Source organism: Pollicipes pollicipes, unplaced genomic scaffold (assembly GCF_011947565.3).
Source record: "Pollicipes pollicipes isolate AB1234 unplaced genomic scaffold, Ppol_2.1 Scaffold_856;HRSCAF=982_pilon_pilon_pilon, whole genome shotgun sequence".
Lineage (NCBI taxonomy): Eukaryota > Metazoa > Arthropoda > Thecostraca > Pollicipedomorpha > Pollicipedidae > Pollicipes > Pollicipes pollicipes.
In genome coordinates this window covers 1-27,951 of record NW_023597079.1, presented here as the reverse complement: position 1 = coordinate 27,951, position 27,951 = coordinate 1, and the positions used below count along the sequence as shown (strand labels likewise).

The 27,951-nt window shown below is 63.4% G+C and overlaps 2 protein-coding genes across 2 annotated transcripts; one reads left to right on the top strand and one right to left on the bottom strand.

The window, feature by feature from the left end:
- The first annotated feature begins 203 nt into the window (after nt 1-203).
- LOC119114504 (protein bicaudal D-like) lies at nt 204-6,294 on the top strand. The gene is made up of 9 exons (XM_037238613.1): nt 204-242; nt 634-762; nt 2,195-2,432; nt 2,848-2,987; nt 3,301-3,390; nt 4,000-4,207; nt 4,853-5,061; nt 5,700-5,753; nt 6,286-6,294. The coding sequence occupies exons 2-9, from the start codon at nt 670-672 to the stop codon at nt 6,292-6,294; spliced, it is 1,041 nt and encodes a 346-aa protein (XP_037094508.1). The 5' UTR covers nt 204-242; nt 634-669.
- A 6,435-nt stretch (nt 6,295-12,729) lies between these two features.
- LOC119114505 (protein Hook homolog 3) lies at nt 12,730-25,931 on the bottom strand. Its single transcript, XM_037238614.1, has 14 exons — nt 25,885-25,931; nt 24,203-24,322; nt 23,625-23,792; nt 23,135-23,299; nt 20,889-20,958; nt 19,797-19,830; nt 18,935-19,075; nt 18,084-18,223; nt 17,641-17,808; nt 15,419-15,619; nt 14,915-15,087; nt 14,554-14,661; nt 14,243-14,358; nt 12,730-13,927 (listed from the first exon to the last, which is right to left on the bottom strand). The coding sequence occupies exons 2-14, from the start codon at nt 24,227-24,229 to the stop codon at nt 13,894-13,896; spliced, it is 1,545 nt and encodes a 514-aa protein (XP_037094509.1). The 5' UTR covers nt 24,230-24,322; nt 25,885-25,931; the 3' UTR covers nt 12,730-13,893.
- Between the last annotated feature and the right edge of the window lie 2,020 nt (nt 25,932-27,951).

The following is a 27,951-nucleotide window of genomic DNA, read 5'->3' as shown; positions in this document are numbered from 1 at the left end:
CTGACCCGTGCCCCTCTGCTCGCAGGCGGACGCCGAGAAGGGCCAGCTTACGCGCAGTCTGCGCGACAGCCAGGAAAGCCTGGAGCGGGCGCGCGCCGAGCTGGAGTCGCAGCGGGCGCAGGCCGCCCAGCTGGTGGCGACGTGGAGGCGCTGATGGCCCTGCACGAGGAGGAGGAGGGCGACAGCCTGCCGCCGACGTCGGCGCCGCCGCTCAGTCGCCGGAGCTGGCCAAGGTCGAGCAGGTACGGCGGCCGGCGCGGCTGGACCGACTCTGCGACTCTGACACGGGCATGGTGTGGGGGACGGGACAGAGACGCTGGTCAAGCAGCACGCTCTGGCGACATTGGTGGCGCACAACACGGGAGAAGTTCGTCGTGTATCCTCTTCGTGGTCGGAAATGCCCATGGTTTGCGCTGTTAGATCGGTGGCCAGGCGATGAATGCTGCCACCTATTTCATTATGTGCAACTGATGAGAACATCGTGTCACTGTAACTCACGGATGTGAGGTCAAACAGCAGACCTTCAACTGGCCTGCCGGGGATGACCAGTCGTCGACCGGTGCCGCCTGTGGTGCGCCGCGGTGCTGCCATGTCGTGCCGGAGTGCCAGCCGCCCGCTCCCTGTGCCGTCCAGGTGCTGGACAAGCACCGGCAGCGGCACCAGCTGGCCATGCTGGAGATCAGCCGGCTGCAGACAGACATCCAGCACATGCAGGCCTCCGAGACCAACTCGTCAGAGGCCGTCGTCAACCTGCGCAACGAGGTGGCACGGCCGGCGCTCACCGCGGCCCGTGGCGGTCGGCTTCGGCTGTGCCGGCTCCGGATGCGTTCGTTACCTATTCTACCACGAGTGTGCCGAGCCCGACTACTGTTTTGTGGCCGTCGGTGTGCACGGCTGCCCCGGCGCTGGCCGACTGGTGCTGGAGCCTGCCGCGGACTGGATCGCTGAAGGGTTGCGACGGCCGTTCCCGGGTCGGAGCGGCTGCCGGTGGTTATCTGGGGAGGGCTGCCGGTGGTTATCTGGGGAGGGCTGCCGGTGGTTGTCTGGGGAGGGCTGCCGGTGGTTATCTGGGGAGGGCTGCCGGTGGCTGTCTGGGGAGGCCTGCTGGTGGTTATCTGGGGAGGCCTGCTGGTGGTTATCTGGGGAGGGCTGCCGGTGGTTATCTGGGGAGGGCTGCCGGTGGTTATCTGGGGAGGGCTGCCGGGGTTATCTGGGGAGGGCTGCCGGTGGTTGTCTGGGGAGGGCTGCCGGTGGTTATCTGGGGAGGGCTGCCGGTGGCTGTCTGGGGAGGCCTGCTGGTGGTTATCTGGGGAGGCCTGCTGGTGGTTATCTGGGAGGGCTGCCGGTGGTTATCTGGGGAGGGCTGCCGGTGGTTATCTGGGGAGGGCTGCCGGTGGTTATCTGGGGAGGGCTGCCGGTGGTTGTCTGGGGAGGCCTGCTGGTGGTTATCTGGGGAGGGCTGCCGGTGGTTATCTGGGGAGGGCTGCCTGTGGGTGTCTGGGAGGCCTGCTGGTGGTTGTCTGGGGAGGGCTGCCGGTGATTGTCTGGGGAGGGCTGCGGGTGGTTGTCTGGGGAGGGCTGCTGGAGGTGGAGCGAGGTATGCAAGGCGTGGCTGTTTTTTGGATTCGCCGTGCTCGGGCAGCGCTATGTTTTCATGGCATTGCACCGACCCACCTGGAATGGTAGGAAAATTTCCTGATTGCCTTGAAATTGGGGTTGCTGTCTGAAGGCCCCCCACGCCTGAAGGCCCCCACGGTTGTGTCTGAAGTGGAATGCGCTGCCGTTTTAGTATGCCCCCAACGTCACACAGGCACTCCTGAGAATTGTGATTCACACGCGGCCTAGTCCGAGTCGATGAGGGGTTATGTGCACTGTAGGTGGCGGAATGGCTGAGTCGGTAACAACAGTGGCCTCCGCACGGGAGGCGCGGACCGAGCTCCCGGCCGACACTCTGGCCTATGTCTCCCTTTCTGCCCCCTGCATCGGCTAGCTCTCCTTTAAACAGGCGCAGTGACGTGCACCCGCGTCTTCTTTAAAAACTCTGTGACTGCGTGACTGAGCGACGCCACTGGTCTGTCCTTGGCAACGGTTGTCAGTGGTGTCCACTGCCGGCGTGGTACATCGCTGCGTTGTCGCTCGTCCGGGGCCAAGTCTGACGTGTGGACGTCACTGACCTGGCCGTGACCGCCGCAGGGTGACGTCGCTGCGCAGCCGCCTCTCCGAGTCGGAGGTGCACGTGGGCGACCTGCAGTCGGACTTGTCGGTGCTCAGCCAGCTGACGGCGCTGACGCAGGGCACGCTGTCCAGCACGCAGGAGGACATGCTGGGCGTCAGCGAGGAGCTGGCCCAGCTGTACCACCAGGTCTGCCTGGCGCACGGCCAGACGCCCCATCGCGTCATGCTCGAGCACATGCAGAACGTCAAAACTCTGGGTACGTGGCGATGCGGGGGTTGTGTGGGGAAGACCGGGGCAGTGTCGTCCCGTCTCTGCTTCGGCGACGTCGGTCCCGGGGCGGGCAGCCTACGCGCGGCCCCGTTCTGAGGCGTGAAAGGGAAGATAATGACATCAAGTTTTTGTGTCATGGTGACTGCCTATCCAGCAGCGCACATTACCGCTGTCTCGTTCGCGGCGCCCCTGTCGTCGACTGGTCGCCACCATCACGTTCGCGGCCCGGCTCGGTGACTGGCGCCGAGTCGCGGCTGACTGCGAGGTGTACCAATCAGTGTCTGTGCGCTGTTTTCACGTTAACGGAGAAGCTTCCTAGCTCCAGTCTTGTGCTGCTCATGTTGGGTGTGGATGCGCCCCCGACGGCCCGGTGTACCTGACGTGCGCCGCGTTTCGCGCAGGCGAGGGCAGTCCCAGCCGCGAAGGGTCACCCAACAGCTCGTTCGCGCCCACCAAGTTCGAGCAGCTGATGAGCTCGCTGAAGCTGGCCAAACCGCTGAAGGAGGGCGAGGCGGCCGACCCGACCCTGGTCGCCAAGCAGGTCAGCAGAGGGGGCGAGAGGGGTCGGAAGTTTGATATAGACTGGTACTGGCAGAAGCCGCTGAAACCTGTATTGACTCCAGTGAAGTGGTTCATGGCTTTGTGTGGGTTGGTTTTGTCCAGGCCGTCTGTCGCCGACCGGTCGCATTGCAGGTAGCAGATCTGCTGCCTGGACTCTGCGACAGGCGGAATTGCCGTGGTCCTCGCGCCCGCCTCAGTGTCAGAGCGCACGTCTTCCCACCCAGCTGAGACGCGACACGACGTTACACGTGTCCAGCCCCTCCCGCGTGACACCGTCCGCGTGCCGTGCCCAGATGGAGACGATCACGGACCAGGTCAAGTACCTGCGCCGCGCCGTGGAGCACGTGATGGACCTGAACAAGCAGTCGGCGGCCGGGCCGCGCGCCCGAGACCGACGGCGAGGCCGACACCGAGCAGCTGCAGATGGAGGAGCTGCAGGAGCAGGTGCGCTGCGGGCGGCCGGGGAGGGGAGGGGGCGGGGGCAGGGACGGCCGCGCCTGCTGTCTCCGTACCGTCCGAGTGGGCGCAGGTGGAGTCATTTCGGGGCGGTGCGACGCCAGGAGCCTCGTTCAGGAGCGCCGCTGCTATCCTGCGGTGGGTTCGGACAGGGGCCCCATGTGTAGGTACGGCCATTGCGTCGGTACTGGGGTGACATACTCAGACGGTAGGTGTCGCTTACGGGGGATGGTTATCTGCTCGTACACTGTGAGCTGCCGTCCGCCTATTACGCCACCAGGGTGGAAGGTAAGGTGTGTGGTTGGAGCTGTGGAGATATTATCTGGGACACGTGGGCTAGTCGTGAATAAGTTATGGGGTTCAGAGCCTGCCATAGCTATTCTATTTGCAGTGGCGTAATTGTTTTGGACGAGCTGCGTCCTAACACTGTCGCATGACAATGCTGGTAAGGTCCCCCTCCAATCCTGGACATTGAAACCGGTTTCTCCGCGTAGCTTGACCGTGTTCCCCGCCTCTGACCTCCCCCGGCGCGCCAGGTGATCAAGCTGAAGAGCCTGCTGTCCACGAAGCGGGAGCAGATCGCCACGCTGCGCACCGTGCTCAAGGCTAACAAGCAGACGGCCGAGGTGGCGCTGGCCAACCTCAAGTCCAAGTACGTCAACGAGAAGACTATTGTCAGCAAGACCATGATGAAGCTGCGCAACGAGCTGCGCCTGCTCAAGGAGGACGCGGCCACCTTCTCCAGTGAGTCGGACAGATGGGCTGACGCATCTGGGTGACCTGCTCTGGATCAGGCGCCGCTGGGCCGGGCCTATCAATGGCTTGGTTTCCGAACGCCTACGTCTTTGTCTCTACGATGTGATGGCTACCCCACGTGCGGTGCTGAGGTGTGCATCACATGTGCGTTGGTTATTCTTCGCCTTTACTTTTTGAAAAATGCCTTGGCACTGTAAGGCCGTTCGCGCTGTGGATGATGGTGCAGCTCTTAATCGGGGTGATATTTGCCACATCTATCTGTGATGCAGTGCACTCCAACCTCACGGTAAGTTTGTCTCGTCGATCATACTCTGGGTGGGGTCAGCGCGAGGGCGGAGGCGGGCCCTTGCGAAGTCGCGGCGTACGAGGCTAGGTGTGAGCTCCTCGGCCTGTGGTACAGACGTGCCGCCGCCGCCACCGAGGCTGCGTGTCCCGTCCACGGGCCGCCGTGTGGCGGGTGTTGGCCGTGCAGCCGCCGTCACCAAGGCCGCGTGTCCCGTTCACGGGCCGCCGTGTGGCTGGTGTTGGCCGTGCCGCCGCCGTCACCGAGGCTGCGTGTCCCTTTCGCGGGCCGCCGTGTGGCGGGTGTGCGCCGCGCAGCCGCCTCACCGCTGGCGCCGCCGCCGCCGCCAGGTCTGCGCGCCATGTTCGCCGCTCGCTGCGAGGAGTACGTCACGCAGGTGGACGAGCTGCAGCGACAGATGGCCAGCAGCGAGGAGGAGAAGAAGACGCTCAACTCGCTGCTGCGCATGGCCATCCAGCAGAAGCTGACGCTCACCCAGAAGCTGGAGGACCTGGAGCTGGACCGCGAGCGGCGGCCGGCGCGCTCCTCCGCCGCGCAGGTCAGTGTCGGGGCGGTCACCGGGTGAGGTCAGGTGTGGGTGACGTCACGCGCCGAGCTGCTGGTCTGCTGTCGTGTGCCGCGCTGGTGCGCGTCGTGTGCTTCGCGCTAGATGTTCGGCGGGAGTTGACATTGGGTCGTTGTGTTCTGAAGAGTCGATCTCCCGCCCTCCCACCTCTCATCCCCAACGCACTATGCTTTAGCAGTTGGTTGACGTGCTACATTCACCGTGGTGCGGCTGTTGTTGCTGTTGTTGTTTTTGTTTGTTGTCAAATTCTGTGAACTTGGGTCAAGTCCACGTTCGCTGTCCGCCTCGCCTTGTTACACTGTTTCGCGGCCGCCGCATCACCGTATCCATTTCGATCGCTGTTGTCAGTCCCTCGCCGGCCGATCCGTATGGTGCCACGTCCGCGGCGGCCAGTGTCACACCCGTGCCGGTCACGTGTGCCGGCGTCACCGGGCCGCTCGCTCGAGTGCGCGTCGCCCCGGCAGCCTCCGTCGGCACATCGCCGGCTCGGCGTCAGCCGCGCGCTGACCCGGCACTGTGTCCCGGCGCGTGGCGGCCGGCCCTTCGATCCCCTTCAGTCACACTTTGCTATGACACTGTGACACCGTCGCTGGTGTGTCACTCTGCCACAGTTTCTGTCCGTCGCCGTCGGTCGTGAGTCGCCGTGCCAGCTCCTGCGCGTCGCTGTCAGTCACCGCTTCACCGCGGCTGGCTGTGTTAATGTTGGACGTGGCTCGCAGCGGCACTGTATCTCTGTCAGTGACGGTGCCAGTGGCAGTGGCAGTGTCACGGTTGTGTCAGCGCCGTGTCATCGTGTCATCGTGTCATGACATCTCTCCGTCGCTGCCGGTGGTGCCGTCGCTGTTCCGACTGCGTCTCCGCCGGTGCCGCGCCGCCGCGTGACTGTCTCCCTCGTGCCGGCAGGACGGCAGCTGGCGCCGGTTCGGCGGTGGCGAGCGCGGCCGCTCGCGGGGTGGCGCGGCCCGCGGCGGCCGCTTCTCAGCCGGCGGCGGCGGCTACGGACGTCGGGAGACCTGACCCGCGTGCACCCAGATGTAGCCCCGTTCACTTGCAGGCCGTGCCCGCCATCCGGTCGACGGCGGGCCACCCGGTCTTAAGCTGCGGCCGGCCGGCGGCGCTGTAGTTCTTCACTCGCTTCGACATTTCAGCGCGGCGCTGCGCCGTTTGTGACGCGGTGCCGCGTGTTCCGGCCGGCAGCGTACTTAACGTGAATGCAGCTGCGCGTACGGGTCCTGTGAGCGCGAGATCAAGCGGATACCAAAGGAGGCTGCTCCCATCTCTCGTCTGAAGTGGATGCAATATCGTGAAGTATTACGGCAGCGTCGTTCTGATTCCACGCGGTGCTTCCGGCGGCTGCCGTGTGTTCGGCGCGTTCGTTTCCGTTACTGCGCCGCACGCCGTCCATGGGGCATTTGTCCGGTCGCGAGGGACGTTGCCAGACTGAGCCAGTGTATATTCCGGTTGCCATGCTCCCCTGCCGCCGCTGGACTGTCACGCCCCCACCCTCCCCTTGCCCGTTACGGTCCCCCTCCCTGGCTGCTGTCGGTGCGGGCGCCTGTCCTCGTGTTGTTGCGGGCCGACCCTCGGCGCCCCCGCGCTCCGCGTCTGTTGTACAAAGTCGGGCAGGCCGCGCCGCTGGCATGCTTGTGCCAAACCGTCCAGGTGCGGCCCGGCCCGGCGGCGGCCGCGCCCGCCGCTGGCTCGGCTCGGCTGGCTCGTGCCCGCTCCCAGGGTGGGGGTGGCGAGCGAGCCTCCCCCGGCCGAGGTGTGGACCAGCCGCGTGTCGCGGCGTTCTCAGTCGCGGCCGATGTATTTATTGCATGCCTCTGAGCTTGGTGCGCGGTAGCTTTAGTCTGGAGGTGGTGTGTGAATGGAGGACCGCTCGTGAAACACCCACGAGGCAGCTGATCGGTTTTATATTTTGTCCTTTTAGATGCGGAATATGTTTACATAATATGCGACAATCGAGTCTGACCTGCGCCGACAATATAACAGGTAACTGACATGTTTAGTATAACTGCGCTTTAATAAACTATCGGAAAACAATGAGCGTTCAGCATGGGACCAGACGGCATGCACGATCTACAGGAGCAGATGCCTTGCGGGTTGAATTGTTCACCGGAATTATTCGAACGGAGCGCATGAAATGCTGGGACGGCCGCCTTCTGAGCGACATCGTCGCAACGTGGCTTCTCCGCAGCTCAGGCGTCCCGCTAGGTCTGACCGGAAATTCGTAAGTTGCCGAATCGTACTGGTGTCCGTCTGGCCTCCCGACGCGGCTGCGAGGCGTCTCGGTACGCTGACGGCTGCACACGATGACGTAGGATACGGACCGTGACGGCACGCCATCGCGGGAGCGGGGCTGCCGGATACATCCCACGCGTCCGTGTCAGCGGCCTCGTGATTGCACGCCGCAGCTCTGTGCTCGGCATCGACGCAGGCGACTGGCACTCCGTCACCGAGCCCGACCAGCTGGGTCGTACCGCTGGTACCCCACAGCCCTAGCAGCTGGGTCGTACCGCTGGTACCCCACAGCCCTGGCAGCTGGTTCGTACCGCTGGTACCCCGGAGCCTTAGCAGCTGGTTCGTACCGCTGGTACCCCACAGCCCTAGCAGCTGGTTCGTACCGCTGGTACCCCGGAGCCTTAGCGGCTGGTTCGTACCGCTGGTACCCCACGGCCTTAGCAGCTGGTTCGTACCGCTGGTACCCCGGAGCCTTGGCAGCTGGTTTCGTACCGCTGGTACCCCACAGCCCTAGCAGCTGGTTCGTACCGCTGGCACCCCGGAGCCTTAGCGGCTGGTTCGTACCGCCGGTACCCCACGGCCCTTGCAGCTGTTCGTACCGCTGGTACCCCGGAGCCTTAGCGGCTGGTTCGTACCGCTGGTCCCCCGGAGCCTTGGCAGCTGGTTCGTGCCGCTGGTACCTCACAGCCCTAGCAGCTGGTTCGTACCGCTGGTACCCCGGAGCCTTGGCAGCTGGTTCGTACCGCTGGTACCCCCGCAGCCCTAGCAGCTGGTTCGTGCCGCTGATACTCCGTAGCCCTGGCAGCTGGTTCGTGCCGCTGATACTCCGTAGCCCTAGCAGCTGGTTCGTACCGCTGGTACCCCGCAGCCCTAGCAGCTGGTTCGTACCGCTGGTACCCCGTTGCCCTGGCAGCTGGTTCGTGCCGCTGATACTTCGTAGCCTTGGCAGCTGGTTCGTACCACTGGTGCCCCGAATCCTTGGCAGCGAGACAGCCCGGCCCGTGTGACCTGTGTACTGACGTCCCCACCTCTAGTCGTCCACGCTCTGTCCAGTAGTCACGACTGACACGCATTGGGACGTGCTCCTGTGAGGTCAAGCGCACCTCGACTCAGGCCTTGGGTCCCAGGGCGGCGCTCGACTCGCTGCGCATGTCTGAGGTCCCTGGCCGCCCGCCGTAACACAGGGCTCGGCGCGAGTCAGCGCCGCTCGTCCGGCACGCCTCGGAGGGGCCTGACGTCGCGGGGCCGCGCACCATGGGACTGGCCTGCGGTGGCGTCGCTGGGGGCGGTCGCAGCTGGCCCCAGGCGCCGCGCTGGCAGCTCAGCACTCGCGCCACCGCCGCCAGTGCGGGCGTGCTCCGCTGTGGTTAGCCTGATAACCCCAACCCGAGCATTAACTTACCTATGGGCCTTGCTTACATCTATAGCGCAGTACACCAGACTGACGGACATGCAGCTGTGACAAAAGCTGTCTGCGAATCACTGCATAGCAACGCTTCCCCGCCACACATCGCCACAACCACTTGTAATGCGACTCTTCACACTTACTGCGCAGATTTGACATGGACTTTTGCCCGCGTTCCACCGCATTAAAACCGATTGCACCGTATCAACCTCGTTCTAAACCAAATAACTCAAAGACTGGTTGCGCCCTCCAACACTTACCTGTGTGTATGGCATCAGCGCGTCGACGCGGTAAACAACGCCCCCCCCCCCCCCCCCCCTGTCAACAGCTGTCGTATCTCGCCCGCAAGTCGCACAGCGTCCAGGTCCCTATCTACGCGCCATGTACCCATCCACGCGTTATCACTCGCTCAGAAACAAAAACATGGGTTCGGGCTCGGCGAAACGCTTGCGGCCGTGAAGCATATCGCTGGTCGCGAGGAAGACCGCGGGCCGAACGGATCGATTACGTCGCCTTACCAATCCGTCTGGCCATTCTTGCGTCAATTCTGGTGTTTGGTGCCAAGCCCCGTCTGTTGGACATCAGACGCACTCATTCTTTCGTGTTTGGTATTAAATGAACGTCAGATGCAGTCTCCAGCTAATATTATGGCTATTTTAGGATGCAGGTAACTATAATGGTTTGATCAATCAGACAGCAATAGCTATAGATAGCGGCTGCACATCATTTCCAATTGCTGCACTCACAGCCATTTCCATTGTTGCATTTACGACCGTTTCCATCGCTGTATTTACATTTTACAACCACCACGTCTGCATGAGCACCTGCATGCGTACAGGACACAGACATTGCGTAATTCAGAGATCCGACTAGACCAAGAACACTCCTGAACGGCGAGGGTATTCATCGCAACTGCCGTCCGCTTCGGCGTTAGATATTTGGTGTCCGAGCGAAAAATCGACTCGCGGTTCGCCGAGCGCCTTTCTGCCAGCTGCTTTAGGGCGAACTCCATATCGGTGACATGTAGAACGTCGGTGTTCAGAAATTCGAATCGGTTCGATGCCGAACCACAGACTGGCGGCACGGACGAATCGCGCAATGCCAAAATGGCGAACCCCTAATTGGCGAATTAAAAAGTGATGACGCGTGAAAAAGTTGACGTGCCGTGATGGAGGCTGCGAAATGATGCGTAAAAAGGTTGGCATGCTAAGCTGGCATACGGCTTATGTTGCTTAACTACTGAAGGGTAATGTTTGAATAAATGCCGACATTGAAAGATATCTCAGCTGACACCCTATTTAATTTATGCCATCCAACAGTGCGACGCTACCTTGTCTTTTAACCTTGAATAGGTATTTACAAATCAACCTTGATTCACGTGCTCTAACACGCGCCCGGGTGGCCGGCTCGATACCTTCGCTAGGGTGGGGGTCAAATTGACCCCCCTGAAATCTCGGGAACTAAGAAGGCTAGAGACACCAAATTTCCAGGGTGTGTCGACCTGTACGCGAACTCACTTAGGTCGGAGTTTCAGGTTCCTAGGTCATGACCTTTGGGTCCAAACGGTCAAACAAAGTCAAGTTCCAGGTTGGTCTTCGAAGTGCCCTCAGAACGTAGATAGCCGTTTCCAAGCAAAAAGTCACATTCTTATTTGAGGTCAGTGACCTTGTTTGACCCTTTGAAGGTCAAGGTGACCAAAATCATACAAGATTGTTTTGAGTTTTGCATTTGACTAAGCGACAAAGATTACGCTGGGCAGTATGATCCTAAAACAAAGTGTTGACCTAGGTCATTTTAGGTCAATGACCTATTCTGACCTCTAAGAAGTCCATGGAAGATGCACAATGCGGTTCCTGCTATCACTGAACTCGAAATGGGCACCAGAGACTATCCCATACAGCAAGCCCTTGAGTAATAAAACAGGTTGGTTTAGACCTTGGCGTGACCTTCATACCTGACCTTAGGTCAGCTTAATTTGCCCATTCAACTGTTGTGCTGTCTAAAAAAACACTCCGTTGTTGGATTAGATTGAAAGATTCCTTAGAAATTGCCTTCGCTGAAACCATGGCCTGACTTTGACCTGTCATAGGTCAGCGACCTTACAGGGCACACCTAAATTTTTGATGCCAAGCGATCCGCTATTCAATTGTCTACAGCTATGCAAAATTAGGCGGGGCTACGCCGCGCCGTTCGGAAAAAAACCTTCGGGGGGGGGGGGTCAATTTGACCTCCCCCCCATCCCAGCGCGTTACAGAGCCCGGGCTTCAACGAATACCTAGGCTTCAAACGGCACTTGCCCGAGTGTATCAGTCCCATACAGTAGCAGGTCGGCGATACTCCGTCCTTTGACCTTGAAACTTTGCGTTTTTATAACTTATTTTTAACCGCAACGACTGACCTTGAAGGCCGTCATTTTCATAACTAGGCTGACACGCATATAGGCCTCTCAGATGACTCAGATGACCAGGCACTCATATAGGCCTTATTTACCAGCCCGTGCTGCCCCGTTTTTTACCTAGACCTTCGCCGCCTAGTTTGACTTTCACTTACGAGTTTCTGGGAGCCCAGGCTGGAACTGATTACTGGTTTTCAAACGACCCTCCATTTAATGATGATAGTGCTTTACAGCGGTAGCATGACACTACCCCGTTCTTGGACCCTGAGTGTGATCCTGACCCGTTTTTTTTTTTTTTTGTTTTCACCTAGACCTTAACCGCGTAGTTTGACTTTCACTTACGGGTTTCTGGGAGCCCAGGCTGGAACTGACTTCTGGTCCTGCGATCGATCAGACGACGCCCCATTTAATGATGGTAGTGCTTTACAGCGGTAGCATGACACTACCCCGTTCTTGGATATTGAGTGTGACCCCGAAAATCTACCTGGATTCACACCTTTCCGGCAGCTGAGGCTGAAGTGGATATCTGGCTAGCGAATGACCTGGCCGCCTCCATGGTCTAGGGGAAAGATGCTCGGCTGGTAACCAGGCGGCACTGGATACGATTCCCAGAGTAGGCGTACTGCTTGACCCGACTGAAATGGAGAGGTCGGCTGGCAACTGGCCAACGAGGGTCGACCCGGGCACGGGGCAGCCGTGTCGCAGCTCTGTGCGGCAAGTAAAAACTTCCGCACTCCCGTCTGGCGCGAGGGCAGAGGTAAAATTATCTGTCGACTCGACGGCACGACTGGTGTGTTGGGGTGCACGCAGCAAGCTATGCTTGGCGGGTTTTGTAAGACCGGTGAGACCGCACCCATGCAAACTATTCAGAATAAATTTCTATAAAAAATGACGCCATATTTAGAGGCGTAACCTCCATACAACGAGAATGGGATTTCACCCCAATCTGAACTCGAAGCGTGCCCCTGAAAGGTATTTTTGCCACCCTACGCTGGAACGCACGCCTGGCTTTCATCTGGAGGCTTTCCCACACACATAGCTTTCATGTGGCGCTGCCCTCGCGCGACCTCGTTCTCGTGACAGCTGGAGGTCAAACTGCTTGAGATAGAGAAAAACACGGTTCTAAACCAGCGGGTTGTCTGATCTTGAAACCATTTTCATCGGGATTGGAACTATGCGCTGAATTCGGAAATGAATACGCCGCTGCGCCGTCTGGTCAAGACCATTTTGTCCGTCTAATGCGCTTGACCCGCATGCGCAATGCGTCGCACCGCCCATTAATGCTACAACCATTTACAGTCGCCTTTCATCAACCAACCCAACATGTCGAAGAGCCGCTAAGCACGGCACCTGGCACCCGCCGTCCCATACAACGTCCTTTACTTACGATACCCATACGCCCACTAGAGACGGCGCGCACGTCCGCCCACTGGCTATTACGGCCGCCAAAACATGAGAGCCGGACTGTTACAACGGTGTCTAGTGGGGACAGCACTCAGTGCCCGTGGTATGCGACAGGGGAACTAACGTACACAACACACATCTGTACAAATATGGTATACTTACTTCCCTGCATCGTTCACATCAAATACAGCCCCTTCACAACGCAGTTTATTGACGATACCTCCCGTTTCAGGTAGTTAAGGAATGATATGTCCGGCATGCAATTGAAAATATATTCTCAAACAGCGTTCATGATTAGGTGGCGAGCCGAGCGGTAGCGAATCACATACAAGGTAACTCCCGGATCCGCCGCGGTAAAGCTGCGATAATGCGATCCACATACAACGCGTGCGATAAAATCACCTGGCATGCACGCACCCGACAGCACGATCACGTATGGTGCATGAGTCGTCTGTTACACGACCTGAATCATTTCCACTCCTAAACAGCAGGGCAATCCACGTGTTCAGACCAGCACCGACCAGATAAGACGCGCAAGTGCAATACCAAATGGTGATCATCCAGAAAGCAACACGGCCATTTCGTCACCACGCATCAGTCCATCGTTCCTTCTGGGTGACCACACGCCCAGGCGAACCAGGCCGGCAAGGCACTGTTCGAGGCCCCCAAAGGTCCGCCTGAAAGGGACGGTCCGCAGGCGGCCTCCAACAACGAGCACGCCCGAGGACAAAACGAACGCGCCTCGGACTGGAATTAAAACCTAACCAACGGTGTTAAAGACGGCAACAAACGCCCGGTGGCCCGACATGGGACCGTAAAACTAAAACCGATTAAAACACGGCCGCTTTTTCGGCGTGGGAGGCTCAAGGTCAGCGGAAGGTCGGAGGCCGGGAGTTCGACGAAGCTCGCGGGCGCGCGGGCAATAGCCGGCGAGCCCGATAGGTGGCGCTAGTAGTCGTAAAACTCGCTGCAAAGGCAACAGGCGGCGGTGAGGCGGCGCCTTCCGGGCCCAGCGCGGCCAGACAGGCACAGGCGCAGGCGACAGGCGGCAGGCGGAGCGCGGCCCTACGTCACGCTGCTCACGATGCCAGATATCGAACGACGCCTGCTGGCGGTCCAACGGCGCAAACCCTACCGCGGCCGCTGGGAGTCATGACAGCACCCGGCTATCAGCGCTCGCTGCTCAGGTGTTGCAGTCATGCGGGGTTGGGATGGCGATGGCGCGACGCGTCACCATGCAGGCCGGCGTGCAAGGCATGCAGCTGTAAGGGTGGCCGGTCAGCGACCGCTGGGTTAGCCGGAGTTCTACAGCGCAGGTGGTATCCGGAGTTCTACAGCGCGGGTGGCATGCAGGCTGCTACAGCTCGCTGGTGTCCACCGTGAAAAGCAGGCTGCGGAGGAGCACATGCCCGGAAGCGTGTCAAGTTCGTCACACAGATACGACGCCTTCGCCCCCCCCCCCCTCCCGCAGAAGTGTTAGTGTAGCTACAATTGTAGCCATCGAAAAACTCAGAAGCGTGCAACGAAACGATAACGGGGACCCACTGACCCACCACCGCAGCCTCGTGCCGCCACTGTACGCGGATCGTCGGGCGGCCAGCACCAATGTCTTGTCTCTGGAGCCGTGTCCGCCGCCGGACCGTAGCGGGCAGCTACAGTGTGAAGTTCAGCTTGCACAGACCGCCACCAGATGTCGGGCCGGTTACCTGTTGCCGTGGAGACGGCGCGTGTTGGCCTGCCGCTGCCGGGCCAGAAAGGACGACTGGCCGCCGCTGATGTTCGAGAGACGCTGCTCCACCGCCTGGCGGTGGATCTGCGAGCCCTGGGCACACGTTCACGTGTCACAAAACCTGGCTCCGCTGGATGGCGCATCAAACCCTGCCAACGCGGCCGCGCTCCTTCCCGCGTGACGTCAACCGCTGAGGGTCGAATGGAGACAACTTCGTTCCCAACCGTGCTGTGCGGTTTAGATCACTGGGTTCAGTGCAGGCTTCGGGCTAGTTCGCGACGAACTCACGAAGTTGTAGAAGGCGGTGGTGATGAGCCGCTCCTCGGCCTCGCGGATCGACTTCGCCTTCTCGCTCTCCTTTTCCATCACCTCCAGCAGGCGGTCCTTCTCGGCCAGCTGCGACGGCGCCGCGACACATCAAACACAATCCAACAGTATTAACAGCTTACCCAACATGATAAACTTTCGTCTTACAGTACCAAGTAAACGACCCATTGTGAACACCACCCACACTTCAAATGGGAGTGCAGCGTAGCAACATGGGACGCATCCCGTGCCCGCCCGTCGCCCCAGACCCCTCCAGAGGGCCGCCGAGCCGACCGACGCCGGCTGCTGCCCCGCCGGCGGCGAGCCGCAGCACACCGCTGACCTGATGACGCAGTACGGACACGTCAGGGGAGCTGGCCGAGCCGGCCGTCTTCGGGTCGAGCGAGCGGATCACCGACTTGGCCTTCTCCAGGTACTTCTTGTAGCGCTCCTCCATGGCGGCCATCTCGGCGTCGCGGCGGGACAGCTGCTCCTGCTGCTCCTGCGTGCGAGCCGCTGCCGGCGGCGCGGGCCGGCGTCAGCGCGGGCCGACTCCGGTGCGGCGGCGAGGGGGCGAGACAGACACAGGCAGCAGCCCGCCGAGATGTAGCGGACAGGGATTGAGGTGAGACCAGTCAACTGGCGTCCGTACTAGCTGCGCTCGCACTCCTATCGACACTCCAGTTCATACCAGAGACAGTACTGGACACACAAGGGTACTCATGAGCCAACAGAGCATGCACCAACGCGATGCAGCGCGGGGAGCCGCCGGAGCGGGCTGCCGACACAGGCGACAATTCGAACAAGTCAGGTCGGCCGCTTGGTAGGACCTGGCGGACCCACTCACCCTGCTCGGCCAGCCGGATCTCCATCTCGCCGATCTGCATCGTCTTGTTCTGCAGCTCCTGCTCGAGCGAGTACAGGCGGCTGGTGGAGGGGGCCGCGCGCTCCGAGCCGCCGCCCTCCTCCAGGTGCGACTGCAGCTCCAGGATGCGCTGGTTCAGCCGCCTGTGGTGCCGACCGGCGGCGAGAAAGCGAAGCTGAGATACGCGTGGTGGCCGCGGGATACATGTGGCGCGGCGGTCGGCGGCGCGCACCGTCCCGCCGCTCGCCGGGTGGAGCCGGCGGCGACGGGGCGAGGCGACAGCCCAGCCGACCCCCGAAGCCGCAGCACAGACGAGCCGGAGCCCCGGCCGTCGACGCTCGGCGCCGAGCGACGGTGGCCGGCACGTCGGCGTGCGCACGCCCCACGTGACCGGGGACCCGCCCTGGCCGGGCGCCATGGCCGGGCGGGCCGCAGACCACGTGACGCGCGGGCGCGCCGCCGGGAACAGACAGACGGCGACACGGACAGAGTCCCGTCCCGCCCCGCCCCCCGTCCCCCACCGAGAGCTCTCGCCGGGAGGAGAGGAGAGAGACAGAGGAGGGGCGCTCCTGGACCGGGCGGCGGGCGTCTCAACCGAACAGCCGAAAAGGTACTTACATGGTGCACAAGGAAGAGCCGAGTGTCGCACGCTCCGAGGTGAGCTGCAGGGGTGCGTGAGTAGCGAGCAACAGGAGAGACAAGGAGCGACACAAGAGGACAGAGAAGAGCCGCCGCCATCCAACCCACCACCGTTTACCTGCAGCGCGTCTCAGACAGCGGAAGGTCGAGAAACGCCGGTTTAATTCGCTGCCCCGCCCGGTTAGTGGCCGCGCGCCGTCCTGCGTCGCCGCGTCGTGTCGTCGCGTCCGGTCGGGTCAGGTCAGGTCAGGTCGGGTCGGGCCAGGTGGCGTCCCCGTCCATCGCCGCGCTACTGTGGACACATCTGAAAGCGAGCGCCGCGCCGCAAGCAAGCCCCGGCGGGCTGACCATGCTCTCGGGGCCGGGTCGGCCGGTGGCGAGCAGAAACACACGGCCGGCTGGCAGGTGCGTATATTCTCTCGCTCTCTCCGGAGACGGCGGCGGCGGCAGTCGGTGGCGCGGAGCGCTGTCCTGTCCGGGCGTGCTGCGCTGGGCAGGGCGGCCGGGCGGGTGCGGAGCCGGACGGCCCCTCCGTGGTCCGCCTACAGCTTCGAGGCCGGCCAGTACCGGCACACGCGAGCCCGCGGTGACCCCGCCACGGGCGACCGCAGCCGAGGTCCCATGTCCACCAACCGCACTCGTGTCAGAAGAGACTCTTCGTGGATATCACCCGGCTCGGTGGGTTGGTGCGGCTCGGGCCGAGCGGACCACAGAGGGGTCGTGCACACGCTCTCGCACCCGCCGCGCTGCCGGGGTCTACTTCTGAACGCTCGATAACGGAGACAGTGCTCAAGAAAGGCGTCGTGATTTGACCCCACCGACCTCATCATGTAGCGGGTTGTCCGCTTTCGTGTGAAAGAAGAGTGTGGGACAGAAGTAGAAGCCACAGCATGCCCAGACACAACAACCTTCCGTGTCTTTATGACATAAAGCTCACAGTCGCTCACGCACACTACAATGTACTAAGGCAGTGAATAATAAATGAGAGATTCGAAGCAAGATCATATCATTCAGGTGCAACCAATCGCAAAGGTGAACTAGCTACTTAAATGTCGTTCATCTAGCACCTTAAAGTTGCAAAACACAAAACACAAGTTGCATTTAAAGCAAAGGCGCATGCTACCAAGATCTAATCAAACGTAAAACTACAGACCAAACAAGAAAACGACAAAATGCCCTCCCATCCGACAATATTGGGACCAGACAGCGCCACCAAGCAGCCAAGCACCGCGCGCCCTCCTCCCGCTGGCTACCAAGACGTGCGACGTTCGCCGCCGACTGCCTAACGCAAGCAACGCAAACAAAACCTCAGCACGCGTGCCGCCGTCCGGCGTGCCGGCGTCAAACCCGGCGCGGCAGACATCCGTGAAAGACAAGCAGACGCGAGCCGACGCGGCGCGAGGGGCCGGGTCCGACGAGGTGAGCTCCGGTGGCAGCTCCCCGCCGCGGTCAACCCTCGCCGGCTGCCGGGCGGCCAGGCCGGGGCCTGGCCAGCCGGCAGGGCACGTACGTCTGCGTCCTCCGCGCGTGTGGCGTCGCGTGAGCTAGCGCGGCGGCGAGCTCACGGAGCGGCAACATGGCGAAGGTGGCGCCCACCAGGGTCACCGTGTCCATCAGCTTGCTGCGCCGTTTTCTTCGACTTGGAGCGCGAGCGCGAGCGCCGCGGGCCGGCGGAAGCTGCTGCGAAGCGCCACGCGCCATGGCCGGCTGCGCCTCGTCCAGCTCGTCCTCTCCTTCTCCGTCGGGCGCGGGCGTCGCGCGGCGGCGAGCGCTCGGCCAGCGGCGCCAGCCGCGCCGCCGGCGAGAACGCCCGAAACACCTCCGGGTGGAACTCCTCGGCGGACGCCAGCGACGGCGTGCGCGGCTGCCGACGGCCCGAGTCCTTGCTCGGCGGTGGTGACGTACAGCGGCTCATCCAGCAGCGAGCCGGACGAGTCGCTGGCCGCCGGGCGGTCGAGGCCGGCGGCGGGCGTACAGGCCGTCCGTAGCAGCCGAATAAACGACATGCGTCGCTCCAGGTACTTGTCGCTGCGCTCCGTCACGCCCGTTATCGTGGTGGTGCCCGAGCCACACTCGATGTCCATCAGGCGCGCCGCGTCCAGCGTCGTGCGCCGTGACGAGCAGCCGCAGCCCGAGTCCGAGCGAGTCCTCCTTGCGCGCGGGCACCTTCAGTTGGCGTTGGCGCTGCGCGCCCGGCCACCGCTCCTGCTTGTACTTGACGCTTGCCTGTCGCGTGAAGCGCTGCGGGCCGCGCGACGGACGCCACGCTCGCGTCGTCGCGCGACGAGGCCAACGCTGGCCGCGTCGTCGGCCGGCGGCGGCAGCAGCAGCGGCAGGCGGCCGGCGCGGCTGGGGGGGCGGCGGCCGGCAGCAGCTCGCGGTTGACGTGGCCATGTACTTGAAGCCGGCGGATGTACTCCTCGGTGTACGCTTGCTGACGGCGAGCGCTGCGGCCGGCCGTGCGTGCAGCCGGGGCCGCACGTCACAACCGGCGAGTGGCGCTGCGGCGTGCCCGCCGCCGACACCAGCTGGTCCACGTACTCGCGCAGCAGCGCGTTCGGGCCTCAGCCGCACGCCGCGTGTCGGTCGGGCTCGGCCGGCGCAGCTCGATCGGCTCCGGCGACGTGCACAGCTTAATCTCGTGAATGTGTCGGATGGTGACTGGTCAGTGAGAGGCGCCGACGACGGCGGCGGCCCGGCGGCCGGGTGGAGGGGGCGGCCGCGCCCGCGCGTGCCGCGTGCGCCGCCGGCCGCCGCGAGCGACGGGCGGCGCCGGACGCGCACTGGGTTTGCCCTCCCGCCCGCTCCGCCGCCGGGTCGGGCCGCAGCGCGCCAGCAGCTGAGTGTCGGACCGCCCACCTGTTTCTCAGCCTCAGCGAGGTCTCGCGCGCGCGCAGGTCGTCCAGCAGCGCGCGGTACGCCTCCTCCTGGTCCTGGCGACCGCCGTCCACGCGGGCGCGCAGCTGCCGGTTCTCGTGCTGCAGCCGGAGCAGCTTCTCCCTGCGGGCGGGGAGAGGCGGCGGCGCCGCTGCAGGGAGCTCGACGCGGCAGGGCGATGCCAGGCCTCGCGCGGAGAGAGCCGAGCGGCTCTCAAGGTAGGCACAGGGAGGAACAGGCTCACTCACGGGCTCATCTCAACACTGCCGCGACACGGACGGGGATGGTACTCACGCTAACACACTTGCCTCAGACAAGGGCTGATCCGTCACCCCCACACGACCACCAGAGGCTCACACGGCTCACGGGAGGCAGAGGCGTCACACGTAATAGTTACCGCGGGGATGCGTGGTACGCTGGAAGTAAGTACAGTCGTCGCATTTACACACTCGCTCACTGGACCGGCTCAAGGACTGAATCGGGCCCGCCAATGAGCAGTATCGTCGGACAACAACAAACAATGCGAAGCTCATGGATGAATAACTTCGAACTGACACAAAAACACACCGCTTGAATCACATCAAACTTGAAGAGCTGGCTCAAAACCAGGCAGCCAGCCAATGATCGCGACAAAAAACAAGCCAACAAGCGCGTGCACAAGGGAGCATCAACCAGGCGGGCGGGACAAACACACGAATGAGGCGACTGGACCCTGGAGCGAGCGCAAAACACTGCACTTAGCAGTGATTTCGAAAGCCAACCGACATGCACGTCGCCCACACGCATGCACACGCACATACAAGCAAGGGCACGACGCGTCCGCGGCCGCGCGCACGTCACCCACCCTGAGAAGAACTCTGATGGCAAGTCAGCCGTTTCTGCGTACGCACCGACGGCGGCTAGACCGCTTGCTACACGCCGGATGGCTCGATCCGCATGACAAAGGACACTCGCTCCCCCTGCCGCTTGAGGACCCCCGGCAAATCAGAGTCCGTCTCCAGTGATTCACACGCCACGGCTGGATGCGGCGGACATGTACTGTAACGCGCCAACGATCGCGAGCCTGTTATCAGCGAGCGCTCGGACGGCGGCAAGTCTCCGCTCGTCAAGGACAGCCCGCAAAAAGGGCGGCTTCGATGACAATCTTGCCCAAAAGCACGGCCGTTTAAAATCGCGGCCCGGACAACGGGGACATTAGCTCATGGGGAAAAGACATGGTGCGAACGGAGACAATACCGCCCACGTTCCGGGCTCTGTATAGATCGATAACATGCTTCCGCGTCGAGCGGCCGGGACAAATGCCAGCTCCAGCGGTTGACGGCTGCCGCCGCCCCGTCAGAGCCAATGTACCCTAACGAGTCGGGCTCGACCGGTCTCGGGGAGGACACTCCGCCCTCCGAGTCCGTGGAGGCCAGGACACACTCACGTGAACTCGACGTGGCGCCGCCTCCGTCCGATCACATCGAGCCAGGAGGAGCACGGACGCATCAGCCGGGGGTGCTGCGTCTCACTCGAACACTACCACCCACACTCACACTCAAACCCACCCCAGGGTAAACACCTACTGCAGTCCACGGGACGTCGCCCAGGTTAAGCCATATCAGCCCGTGGAGAACAGCACATATCCCCTGCATCAATGTGCTGCCCCCCCCCCCCCCCCTCCCTCCACCCCACTCCCGAGATGTCACCCGAGGGCATCACTTCGACACATGCTTCCCTGCAACGACAGGCGCCTTATTCCGGCCCTGCAGCGGTCAGGTAAGTCCGAGTCCGGGACACAGCCGTCGAGGTTTCCGGCCGGCACAGAGCGCCGCCGGAGCCAGCTGCGGCCAGCGCCGCCATACTCACTTGACGTCGGTGGGGATATGCTCCAACGCGCCCACGTCGGAGGGCGAGCCGGTCGGCCAGCCGGGCGCCCAGCGGCGACGGCGCGCGCTCAGCTGCAGCTGCGCCAGCTTCAGCTCGTCGTTGACCTCGCGCAGCTTGTCGCGCTCCTCCGTCAGCCGCTGCCGGGGGGCGGAGGCGGCGGCAGGTCAGGGGGGGCGGCACAGACCGCACACGACCGAGGCCGACACAACAGCAGCACGCCACCGCCGGCACAGCGCGGCCACTCGTCCCGCCGTGGCAGAGCGGCCTGGCACGGCCGTCGCCACAGCGCACAGCATCGCACGCTGCCGGAGTCACACCATCTCCCAGTGAATGTCTCGCTCTTTTCTCTCTGAGCGATGGCGAGACCCAGCCGAATTCAAGCGGCTGGCGTACGCGACTTCCCGGCTCTACAGTCCTCACGGGTCAGTGCGGCCGCCGACCTCACGCGCCTCTCATGCGCACGACCACCCACCACCGCTGCCCCTCCCCGTGCCGGAAGCTGGATCGTGAGGCGGCCCGCCACCGGCCCTCCCCTCTCATGATCTACGCCCGGCAGCGGCCGTCTCCTCAAAGCGCATCCGCGACATTAACTCGGCTTCGCTGCGGCCGGGTCGTAACGTGGCGATAAATGGCAGGGCGCAGCCGGCCGGCCGCCCGGGCGCGCGCGCGACCGAGGATGGCGGCCGACGCAGGGCACCCGGCCGTGCGAGATCGCCGCGCGTCTCCGGCGGCCGCGCGCACTCATTCAAGCTCCGCGCGTCCTGGGGCGACGTCCGCTGCAGGATGAAAGGCTGGGAGCCTGATGGAGGGGCGATAGGGCGGCCACGCACCGGGCCGGAGCGCCCCGCGTGCAGCGGCGGCGGCGCGATCGGCGCGGTCGGCCGCACGCGAATAGGGTCATCGTCACCCGCCGCCGCCGAGCCGGCCGCGTCGCATACCGAAGCAGCCGACAAAACACGGCGGGCGCCGGCCGACCCGACGGGCCGCGAGCGCGGGCAGGCGCGGCCCGGATGGCCCGGGGGAGCGCGCCCAAATGCTGACGCGCTGGCCGTGGCGATGGTTGGGAGTTCGGGGCACGACGGCCGGTGTCGGACTACCGACAACAGTATCGCGTCGGCACTAACAGTTCAAGCAGGCCGTCCGCTCCGAACAGTCGGCGCGCATATCGACAGGATAACCAGCCGGCTCTCCCGGCGCCGGCGACCAGCCGGCGCCGGGTCGGGACCAGCTATCGGCTCTCCCCTGACCAGCCGGCGCACATCGCACCCGCCACAGAGCTATCGGCTCTCCCCTGACCAGCCGGCGCACATCGCACCCGCCACAGAGCTATCGGCTCTCCCCTTGACCAGCCGGCGCACATCGCACCCGCCACAGAGCTATCGGCTCTCCACTGACCAGCCGGCGCACATCGCACCCGCCACAGAGCTATCGGCTCTCCCCTGACCAGCCGGCGCACATCGCACCCGCCACAGAGCTATCGGCTCTCCCCTGACCAGCCGGCGCACATCGCACCCGCCACAGAGCTATCGGCTCTCCCCTGACCAGCCGGCGCACATCGCACCCGCCACAGAGCTATCGGCTCTCCCCTGACCAGCCGGCGCACATCGCACCCGCCACAGAGCTATCGGCTCTCCCCTGACCAGCCGGCGCACATCGCACCCGCCACAGAGCTATCGGCTCTCCCCTGACCAGCCGGCGCACATCGCACCCGCCACAGAGCTATCGGCTCTCCCCTGACCAGCCGGCGCACATCGCACCCGCCACAGAGCTATCGGCTCTCCCCTGACCAGCCGGCGCACATCGCACCCGCCACAGAGCTATCGGCTCTCCCCTGACCAGCCGGCGCACATCGCACCCGCCACAGAGCTATCGGCTCTCCCCTGACCAGCCGGCGCACATCGCACCCGCCACAGAGCTATCGGCTCTCCCCTGACCAGCCGGCGCACATCGCACCCGCCACAGAGCTATCGGCTCTCCCTGACCAGCCGGCGCACATCGCACCCGCCACAGAGCTATCGGCTCTCCCCTGACCAGCCGGCGCACATCGCACCCGCCACAGAGCTATCGGCTCTCCCCTGACCAGCCGGCGCACATCGCACCCGCCACAGAGCTATCGGCTCTCCCCTGACCAGCCGGCGCACATCGCACCCGCCACAGAGCTATCGGCTCTCCCTTGACCAGCCGGCGCACATCGCACCCGCCACAGAGCTCACGCCTTCGCCCCACCACAAGACGTGGCCCAGCGCTCCGGTGCCGGCCAGGGCGGCCCACCACCCCCGTCCCGGCCCTCTGCGTCCCCGCGAGGAGACCGACCTCCTTCTCGCTCTGCAGGGCGGCCATCTTCTCGGCCAGCTTGCGCAGGTCGAACTCGGCCTTGTCGCGCTTCTTGGTCTCCTCGGCCAGCTGGTCGTGCAGCTCGCCCACTTGTTTCTTGTAGAGGTCCAGCTGCGGTCGGTAGCTGCCCGACTTCTTCAGCTCCTGCGGAGCGCGCCAGGCACGGCGGGTCAGGCGGACCGGGCCGGGCGCGGCTGGTAACGCCAACGCCGGACAAGGCGCACGCCACATCACGCAGCTCTTTCTAGGAAACGCTCTCGCGCTGGTGATAATTGCATACGGTATACGGCGTTCTTAGACTGGATTACGGGGAGCTGACGTGGTGATTGCTCAGCGACGCGATTACCGAAGCTCAGTTGCAAGGAAGAGGCCCTAGCATTACGCAGTGGCACGCTCGAGATGACGGACCATAAGCGGCGCAGCGCACCGGTCCGAGTTCACCAGACAGACTCATTCGGAGGCTACGAACCTCCTCCAGCTCCATGTTCTGCTGCATGTAGTCGGTGTTCTTCTCCTCGAGCAGCTTGATCTGCCGACGCAGGTCGCCCATCTCCTGCAGCCGCTTCTGGTAGGTGTCCAGCTTGGCCTCGTACTGCGGCACCTTGGACGCCAGGTCGCGCAGGATCTCCAGCTCATCCTGCCGGCGGCACGCCCGTGGTTAGCAGGGAAGCCCAGAGTCGGAGCCAGCGGCCCAGACGCTCCGCTCGGCGCGCGGCATTACACTGTCACTATCATGCAATTTAGGTAGCCCGCAACCGCATCGGTGCAAAAAGTCGGGGACAGGAAAGCCCGACGGCAGATTGAAGGATGCGATTACATATCGACATACCGTGGGCGCAATCATGCCGGAGACAACGCGCCTGATTTTATCTGACACAAACATGACAAACGTACACGACGGCCAGATGCATCTCATCACGAAGCACAACGAGCAGCCACCAGCGGGCGACAGCGGAGACATCACCGGCTACGTTCACTCGCCCCAAAAGCGGGCGAGGAGGGGCGGCGTGAAGCCCCGCCCGCGGGACGGACGGCCCGCCCACTGACCCGGAGTCGGCGCGTCTCGTCCGCCATGCGCTGGAGCTCCTCGTTCTTGGTCTGCGTCTCCCGCAGGTCCTTCTCCACCACGTCGCACCTGCTGCGCAGCTCCTCCCGCGTGGCCTCCAGCTGCCGGGCGGGGACACGCGGCGTCACCCAAGTGACACCCGTCAGTCGCCCCACCGGTGTCACCCCAGTGACGTCACACATCGCGTCGACTGTCGGCAGCGGCCGCGCCACCCCCGGCAGAGTACGCCATCGCGGGGGGGGGGGACAGCCTTTGGATCGGTTATTGGCGCGGGCAAGCGTTCTGGTGGTTGGCGTGGTGCCGCGTGAAATGTTCGCGGCGCTCTGGGTGGTGAAATGTTCTCGCAGCACGCTAGGTTTAAACACGGGTCTCCCGATGAAAGTCCACAGTTCGAGCACCGAGGACGGACGGGGCGCATTGGAGACTTGATCGAGAAGCCTGACTGACGGACTGCAATCAGATGCCAACTCCGCCCGATAGGCACAGCACGCCCCGCCCGACCAAACCGGGCGAACGGGCTCCGGAGAGCGGACGAAATGCAGACGTGAGTCCCCGTACGTGACAGCCGGCAGCGCTGCTACGGCGCCCCATTTATCGGGATTTCCCTGTCAAGGCGACACAAAGCCTGCAACGTTTGCGTCTAGGAGATCTCGCTGCTGCAGCCTGACAGCTCTGATTCCTCGACGAGGCAGTCCGGAGCCACGTGCCGGGTCAAGCGGGCCCTCGGCAGGACAGATGGCCCGCGAACGACCCGGACCGGCCGGTGACCAGCCCGGCCGCGCCCGGCCAGGTCAGGCTGGGGCGGAGTCGGCTCGCGGGCCGGGCCGGCGGAGCGGCCGGGACCAGTCCATCGGAATCAGTCCACCAGAGCCCGGCCACGCCCGGCCATGTCAGGCTGGGGCGGAGTCCGCTTCAGGACCGGGCCAGCGGAGCGGCCGGGACCAGTCCATCGGAATCAGTCCACCAGAGCCCGTCCACATGCGTCAAGTCGGGCGGCGTCAGGCAAGCAGGACTGAAGGAAGTGCTCCACATTTGTACGGGGTTTTGGACCGACACAGCCATTTTGAAGATTATTCGGTACAGTTCACAGCCCCTCTTAAAACCTCAACCCTTCTAATTTCTGAGTCATGCGCCCGCGGATATGTGCACACAATTTTGATGTGACTATTTCCAGGTCTCCCTTGCGCTCATGACGCCACAATGACGTCATTCAAATCCTGCCATTCCAATGGCCGCGCGGCGATCAAGGCCAAAAAATGTGTTTATTGGGTTGTTCACACCTGGCGTTCACGACACGATTTCTAGATAACGGCCGTCAGCTGGCTCTCAATCCGTGTTGTGCAAGCTACGATGGCGTAACCAAACAATGACGTATTGAGGCGCATATTTACTTAACAACGAAACCATGGAGTCTAGGGCAGCCTGTTCCACTCAAAACTCCACCAACAGTTACAAGTGAGCTTATTGCATCACGTCTGACGCTTGCTTCGATGTCTTCAAATGTGGAGCATCCCCTTTGAGGCGGGATCGGGTCTGGTTGAGTCAGCTTACGGTAGCAGTCAGTCCGTCAGTCCGGGCTCCTCGCATAAAACGAGCCCGGCGTGTCGGTGCCCTGCCCACAGACGGCACCACACCGCGCCGCCTCGGGCCGCCCGGGTCGTACCTTGTAGATCTCCTCATCGGCGGCGGCCAGCTTCTCGCGCAGCTGCTTGTAGCGCTGCCGCTGCTCGGGGCCCTCGCCGCCGGTCGATGCGTCGGTCCGGCAGCTCCTGCTGCAGCCGCAGCCGCTCCTGCAGCTTCTGGTTCTCGGCCCGCAGCATCGACTTCTCGTCCTGCAGCATCACGATCTGCCGGCGGCGGGCGACAGAGGTCAGGCTGAGGTCACCCGCGGGACACCAGTCACAAGGATCGGCGCTGTACGTATGCGCGCGTGCCGCCTTCCCCAGGCGCACACGCACAGCCGGCAGCGCCATTCCCTCGAGATATCCGAGCCGCCGTGCTGGCTGCGCTTTGCAGCGTCCACGTCTCGCCGCGGACCAGCGGCGCGGACGACTGGTTGACCACATCAGTCACATATCCATATCAGTCATATGCGTCGTAAAACCGTCAACGGAAGGGATTATGCTGGAGTTCCGCATTGTCCGCAGTACTGGCACCGCTCCTCACGCAGACGTGAACCCGCCCGGAAACAAACAACTGGTGGCGGTTCGCAACGCATGCTGATGATGCGGCGGCCGCGTGGCTTGACGGACTAAGTATTTTAGTCAATTTCGGAAGTCAACAAGTAGACGTAGAGGCCATACACTTGGAGGACTGCGGGTTAAACGCTGGTCATTACGCCGACAGTCGCAGATGCGATGCCGAAGTTACTAAATATGGGCGACTGATTTAGCATGCAAAAAAGCTAATATCTCGCTCTTAATGACGGTCAACACACCCGAAAACAAACAGCATCGAACTCGGCATATATCAGCACCTGCGCGTTCCAGCGCCAGACCACGGCCAGACCGGTCGGAGGACCTGCCGCCGTCCACGTGCGGACGTGGCGCACGCGAGGGTCACCGGCCGGCGCGGCGCCCGTGCCGCCGCGCCCGCCCGCTTTTTACTGACATCAAAGCACGGCGACCTGAGCCGGACCGCACGGCGCCGGCCGGCGGCCGTCGCGGAGGCGACCTCCCCTTTCAGAGCCGCCGCGCTCGGCGGCCGCGTGCCGTGATCGAATCGTCAGTCCAAACTGGGAGCGCGCACGCAGCGGAGACGCCAGATGCAGATACTGCGTAGTGCTGCGCGAGACAAGACATCAAGATCCGGCATGGACGCCGAGACAGCGCGGCCGGCCAGCTGTGGCGTTGCACAATGGGACGCCGCGTTTTTGGCTGACCACGTCACCACACGGTGACCTTCTACGGCGGCGGTCGAGCGCCGCGACACGGCTTCGGTCCACGCGGGCGGCCGGTCGCGTTTCGCGATGCCTTCTAAGCGCGCGTCGCACGCGGCAAGAAAGGGGCGGCCGGGCTGGGGCCATCTTCTAGGGCCATCTCAGGCCGCGGCTAGCACGCATGCCGTGCAGACTCGGTTCTTCGAGCTCGTAATCCGCCGAAAGCGATGATGGAGGGGGGGGGGGGGCGCAGGTGGCAGCCACCAGCTTGCAGGGAGGGAGGGGGGGGGGGGGCTGACTATCTCTCCGAGCTGGATCAGGTCAAGCACGTCCGGGAGCTATCGCGGACCCGGACGGGCCGGCGGGCCCCGCGGTGCCATACGCGCAGCACTTGGCCGACTCGGGACGCGCAGCGGCCGCCCGCCCGCCTGCGCGCCTGAGTCCACCGGCGATCTTGCCGGACGTCCCCGGGGAAGCGCGCTCCACCCCGTGAGCGGGCCGCCCGCGCTGGTCGGAGGACCCCTGGCCCGTCCGACACCTGGCCCGCCGAGGCCCCCTCTTAAGCCGCCGCCGGTGGCTCCCGTTCGAGGAAAGCTCTCAGGCGGACGGAGCGGAGCACGCAGCCACCCCGCCCCGTCGGCTGCAGCCACGCCTCTGCGCCGGGCCGGCTCCGCCCCAAGGCCCCCACGACAGGCCGCTGCTGGCCGAGGGAGGGGCCGAGGGCCGTCCCGTGGCCGCTCTCACAGCAAGCAGCGCACACGCCGGGTCTCCGGAGCCCGCCGCCCGGCCCGCCAGCGTTTTTACTGGCGGCCCCGGTGTCAGCACGCCCGCCCCCGACCGCCTTGCGCCACA